The 6,406-nt window shown below is 41.2% G+C and overlaps 1 protein-coding gene across 1 annotated transcript in view; it reads right to left on the bottom strand.

The window, feature by feature from the left end:
* The window catches only part of LOC104962938 (insulin-like growth factor 1 receptor), a gene marked incomplete at its 5' end in the record, with an annotated part of 10,684 nt that extends 5,420 nt beyond the window's left edge, over nucleotides 1-5,264 (bottom strand). Inside the window, 6 exons of the mRNA XM_010791451.1 lie at nucleotides 576-639; nucleotides 889-988; nucleotides 1,704-1,863; nucleotides 2,273-2,409; nucleotides 4,464-4,789; nucleotides 5,041-5,264. Of these exons, the coding sequence (XP_010789753.1) occupies nucleotides 576-639; nucleotides 889-988; nucleotides 1,704-1,863; nucleotides 2,273-2,409; nucleotides 4,464-4,789; nucleotides 5,041-5,264 (1,011 nt within the window). The remainder of the gene's footprint in view (nucleotides 1-575; nucleotides 640-888; nucleotides 989-1,703; nucleotides 1,864-2,272; nucleotides 2,410-4,463; nucleotides 4,790-5,040) is intronic.
* Nucleotides 5,265-6,406: the final 1,142 nt, after the last annotated feature.

Raw genomic sequence — 6,406 nt, 5'->3', positions numbered from 1 at the left:
CAAATACCTGTACTTTCTACTTCTTACATGTTGAACACAAATACCTGTACTTTCTACTTCTTACATGTTGAACTCAAATACCTGTACTTTCTACTTCTCACATGTTGAACACAAATACCTGTACTTTCTACTTCTTACATGTTGAACACAAATACCTGTACTTTCTACTTCTTACATGTTGAACACAAATACCTGTACTTTCTACTTCTCTCATTTTCCAAACAGGCTGGTTCCTTTAGTCTGAATGTGTGTTTGGTGGCGTGATCATTATTATTTAGAGTCATTGCGTGCCTATTGATTTGAACACGATCCGTGTATCCATCATTTCCTGGTCTTCTCTAAAGAAGAGGGACCAATGGAAACGTTGTCATGTTGCCGTTGTTCAGCATGGAAACATTCATTAGCTAACAATGACATTATTGTTCTATTAATATAAAGGGAGGTCAGGTACTCTTTAAAACAGCTGCTAGTTATGGGTACTTTTTACTGAAGTACATTTCAAAGCCTCTTTACTTTGACTTGAGTAAAGAAGTTTAGTCAGTACTTCTACTTTGATCATTTTACTCACTTTCTGCGGCGCTGAAGTACTCCGGGTTGACGGAGGCGTAAAGGACCCCGTTTCCAAGCCGGTCGCTGTTCCTGACACGAACGAAAACGAGAGTATTACACACACACACACATGCACACACACACACACACCTCATGCATGCATACTCGTGGTATCTGCATGCTTTAAAATCATGAATATCAAAGTTTTGAAAACAAGTAAAAAGCACATTTTTCTTCCTGTGTTAACGAATATTATTATAATTTCATCGTAGAAATTCCAGTTTAATAAAAATAAACTACACACACACATACTGCAGTTTTGAAAAGAAACACACACACCTTTTCTTGTTGAAGACCACCAGCATGGAGACCAGGAGGCAGAGGAGGAGGATGATGACGATGGGAACAAAGATCATGGCGTAAAGAAAGTTCTCATATCCTGTCGGGGAAACACTTTGATTACTTTCATGATTAAAAGGCTTCATCATTTCTCTGCCGTTTGTTCAGATACAAAGAAGTGAAGCAGTTCAACAGCTCAGAGAGTCCTGTTGTGAACCCAGAAATGTTGAGTACCCCAAAGGTTTATGTTAGAAATGTATACTAAGGGTCTCCAGAACATAGAAACTTCCGGATGCTAACCTGAATAATTAGCATAATTAGCATAAGTTGCGTTGATTAGCATTAAAAGGCATTAAAGCCAATGGGGACAATAGTTTAAAAATGGCTTAGCTGATTCGGACCATTTATGAGTGTTTCGGGGTTATGGGGATGCTGAGTCCATTTCTGACATTTTCAGGAACAACGATGGCAGTTTTAACCAGAAAGTGGTCATATTTGTACTCTCCCTGGGGGGGGATTTTGATGCATTGTGGGTCGATTTTTAAGTTTGAGGAAAAATGGCAGTTTCGAGTCCCCTAAACTTAAAAATCTACCCACAATTCATCTAAATCAGTCCAATAGGAGTACACATATGGCCACTTTCTGGTTAAAACTGCAATTTGTTGGTCCTGAAAATATCAGCAATGGATTCATTATCCTCAATAACCCCCCGAAACACTCCAGGTTTGGCAAAATCTTTAAATGGCAACTACACTAAGAGTCTTTTTGTTGTGTGTGTCCGTCCGTCCGTCCGTGTGTGTGTGTGTGTTTCTTACTCTCAGCCACGTAGAGATCCACAGCCGGAGTCCAGGATCCGTTTCCTGCCAGAGACGTCGCTCTCACTCTGATGGAATAATTTCCTGGACTGAGGTTGGACAGCTTGACGCCTCGCTGGCTCTGATACGTCTGACCGGACACACACTCGTGCTTCTCCGTCTGACACACACACACACACACACACACACACACACACACACACACACACACACACACACACACACACACACACACACACACACACACACACACTATCTTAACTGTGCTATAAAACGTAAAGTGCCAATGCATTCTCCCTCGTGATTAATAAATAAAACGGTTTGTTATGTCAGCTCATTGATCAATATATACTGTATGTATGCAAGGCCAATAGGCCACCCAATTCATTGATCAATACAACCCACAAACCAGGGGTTCCTTTAGTTAAAAAGGAGGGTATAGTATGTTTGAAGGGGGTATTGGTCTGATATTTCACTATAATCAACTTCTACAAGAATAACCTTTTTAAATCATTTCTTCTCTCTTTCAGCTCCTCAGTGATGTTGCAGGAAGTTGTGTGTTTTCTCACCTCCGCAGCCAGTTTGAACTTGATCTCGTACATGAGGATGAGTCCGTTGGGGCGGAGGGGCTCAGGCCAGCGCAGGAACACCCAGTCCTCCTCCTGAGACTCCCAGGACACCGGCCCGGGGACGTCATCCGCTTTCTCTGGAGAACCACACGGAGAACACGTTATACACGATTTCTGCAACAGCCTGTCGTATCCGGGCAAGTTAACCCTAACAACTACCAGCTTACTGGATCCAATGAAAGGGCTTCTTTGCTAGTAAAACGTATTACTGTATTGACACCGAAAGAAAAAGAGGGGTCTGTTCACACATACGTAAATATGTGTGTGTGTATAAAAGATATCTTTAGGAAGATTTGCAACATTTTAATATCAATTAAAGCCTTTTCATTCATAAATTCAATGCCTCTTTGGACTTTTTAGGGACCCACGGGAACCCCGATTTGCTAGTAACGCTTCTTCTTGCACTAATGTACATTTCCCATGATACTGAAGTGACTGGTATTTTGTTTATATTGATTGTTGTGATTTTATTTATGTCTTAATGTGTGCATATGTATAAATGTGTCTGTCGATTGTGTATATATATATTTTTGTGTTTTTGTATTCGGGATTGTGGGAAACGGTACTTCGATCTCTCTGTCTGTACACACAAACTGAAAGATTGACAATAAAGTTGACTTTGAATGACGTTTGACATTCGATTTCTGCAACAGCCCGTTGTATCCAGGAAGGTTAATCCTAACAACTACGAGCTAACCTAATCCAATGAAAGGGCTTCTTCACTAGTAAAAGGTGTTAATTGTCTAAACAGATGGTCCTCTCACCTGCAGGGGGCACATGTTCATGTATTTAAGACATGAAGAAGTGGATTTGGCATCAGGTGACCTTTAAGTCTTCAGGAAGTTAAATGTATTTAAATTAAGGTTCAAGGTTCCTACAGCTTAATGTAAGTCTGATTTAAGACTTTTCTATTTATTAAATGACCTTCACACTAATACATTTGAGAAGAACATATCAATTATGATGAGTTTAAAACACCCAAAATATGGCTGATTTTAATTTGTATTTGCATTATTAAGACTTTAGGACTTTTTAAGGACCCACGGGAACTCTGATTTAACTACTCTGCTCTTAATGATCACATGTCTAAACAGATGGTCCTCTCACCTGCAAGCTTGGATCTGGTTTTTATAAAGATGGATCAGGACAAAAAGAGAGGGGGTCTTTGTTCCTGAGACGTTCAGAGGTGCCCCTTAAGTCTTTAGGAAGATTTGCAACATTTTAATATCAATTAAAACCTTTTCAATTATAAATTCAATGCCTTTTTGGGCTTTTTAGGGAACCACGGGAACCCGATGTGCTCGTAAAACTTCCTAATCATCAATAGATTACATATCATGTCACTTGTTAGACGCTTTTATCCAAAGCGAGCAATTTGGGGTGAAGTGTCTCAGGGACTAGGGATGTCCCGATCACCTTTTTTTGCTCCTGATCCGATTCCGATCATTTGATTTTGACAATTTGCCGATACCGATTTTTCCCGATCCGATCTTTATGCAATGCATTAAGAGAAAAAAAAGCATTCAAGTTGTCCCTTAAGGTTATTTTTTTATTTAAATTGGATATTCTATCCAACATGGATATAGCTTCTTTCTTTCACAGCAGCATTGGATCAGTTCAGTTGTGCAGCGTTGGATCAAAACAAAATAAAGCTTTCAGTACTCGTTAGCTTACTGCTACAATTAGACACTGCGCCCTGCCCACTCTGTTGCCAGATTTGAGAGAAATAAGCAACCAGGTCTATGAAAACAAGCCCCAAAGAAGCAACACATACATGATGTTGTGTCATTTGAAACCAAAACTAAGGCCTCAGGATGACTTTAAGACTTGAACATGGTCATTTTTGTTTTGTAACATTGAATTCAAAATTTAAAAAAAGTATTTATTAAAAAAATTAAAATTAATCTTTTAAAAAAAAAATCCTGATCCCTGATTTTTTTCTCCCGATTCCGATCTTTTGAAAATCACGCGATCGGCTCCGATCCCCGATCACGTGATCGGATCGGGACATCTATCAGGGACACAACGACATGCTGACTGCAGTGGGGTTTGAACCTGTGACCCCCTGATCCCAACACCAACACACAACCCACTGCGCCTCCCCCAATATATAACCAGAAGTTCCTCTCACCTGCCGGTTTGGTTCTGGAGAACACGAACTCAGCGGCGCTGCAGCGTTGGACCTGCCGGTTGCAGGCGTGGATATCGATTCTGTAGACGGTGAACGGCTGCAGGCCGAAGATCTGCAGCTCGCGCTCGTCCACCGCCTGCTCCACGAAGTCAAACTCTTTCTCTGCCGGATCAGCGTCCGTCGAGCTGCTGTTACTGCCAGCGTTCGGAGGAGAGAGAGGAGGAGGAGGAGAGGAGGAAGAGGTGTTGGAGGAAAGGAGGCGGTTGCGACGAGAGTGAGTCGAGTTTGCGACTCCGAAAAGATCTCTGCGTTTACGATCCGCTGGTCTGAAGGAGAGAGGAAGAGGAAGAAGAGAGGGAGGAAGATGGAAGAGCAGTTTTAATCAGAACTCTTTATTCGTCCCGTAGAGGAGGAATTCTACTTAACCTTAGGGCTGCTCGATTAATCGTATTTTAATCTCAATTACGATTATGGCTTGCAACGATTACGAAAACAACGTAATCGAAATAAAATCAACTGGTATTTCTTCTCCACTACTTCCCTCCTCTGTTAATAAGGTATTAATCGCCGTGGTTACCTCGGGGTGAAGATGGAGTTGTGCAGGAAGTTCTCGAACACCTTCCTGTAGGAGGCGTCCGCGGCCTCGGCCTCCAGGTCCTCCACTGATTTGGGGCAGGGGCAGCAGGGGCCTTTCTCCGGGCCCTCAGAGTCTGGTTTAGTGGGTTTCAGAGGGTCTTCCTCCTGGTCCCCCACTCCCACTGCTGCGATCCTGATGGGGATCTTCAGCTCTGTGGGAGGAAGCAGGAGATCAGATTAATGACAGGAGAAGAACTCTGTAACTCTATAAAGTGTGTGTGTATTTCATGTAAACACTCCTGTAATCATCAGGGTTGTACAGGTTCTTAGGAGTGACATGTCTGCACTTTTTAAACACCGAAAGCAATGTTTTTGTAATTGTTTTATAAACAAAGTAATCCATGTGTTTTGTCGGCAGTAGCTCAGTCTTCAGGGACTTGGCTTGGCTATATTAAGTCTTTAGGCTTTTATTTTGAAGGTGGTTTTTGAAGGTGATTATGTTTTTATTGGAGACATGTGCAGAACTCTGTAACTCAACAACGAGCAGTAAAGTGTATTAAATCTAAACACTTATCAGCATTTGTACAGTTATTAGGAGTACAATTCAAGCACGTTCAAAGTACCTAAAGCAATACAACAATCCAGATTAGCGCAGTTTATATCAGGATCATCTTAATTTACACAAACAATGTTTTAAACACAAAGCAATCCATGTATTTATCGGCTGTAGCTAGTATTCATTCTTTATGCTTTGATTTTGAAAGTGTGTTTGGGCATCTGGTGATTCTGAATTTATTGGAGCCAGGTGGAGAGAGGGCGAAGGTTTTTAACCAGGGTTAGCATGAGGAGAGCCACAGGAAAGGCTGCAGGGCAAACTTAATTGCTGTTGAGTACTGTATGATATTGGATCATTGGAATAAAATGCACAGATAGGATATTCTTGTCTTGACTTAGCGTCAGTTTTATTTTTGAGTTACATTGTCTGTTTCATTTCATTATGATTTAGCCGCTACAGTAAGTACCGTAATTTTCGGACTATAATTCGCAGCAGCTAAATTGAATGATGTGTACATATATAAGCCGCACTTGACTATAAGCCGCAGGTGTTTTAATGTTTCATTACCATATGTAAGGGTTCGTGCACAGAGGGGATTGTCGGGAAAGAGATGGCTGTTTGAGGAAGCTCCCATTTATTAACATTTCAACAAACAAGTTGCATATTTGCATAACGTATTCAAGTGTTACCATTTAGTGCAATAGTAGCTACAGAACATGTACTGTGCTGTGTAAACTGTACTGTATCACATAGCGTTTCAGACACACAAACTTTTCAACTTTCAAACTTAAACGGTGCGCTCCCAGCGCAC

The sequence above is a fragment of the Notothenia coriiceps genome, unplaced genomic scaffold, assembly GCF_000735185.1.
Source record: "Notothenia coriiceps isolate Sejong01 unplaced genomic scaffold, NC01 NC01_scaffold00035475, whole genome shotgun sequence".
Lineage (NCBI taxonomy): Eukaryota > Metazoa > Chordata > Actinopteri > Perciformes > Nototheniidae > Notothenia > Notothenia coriiceps.
Note: the sequence above shows the minus strand (reverse complement) of the source record. Positions and strands in the feature narration are given on the sequence as shown.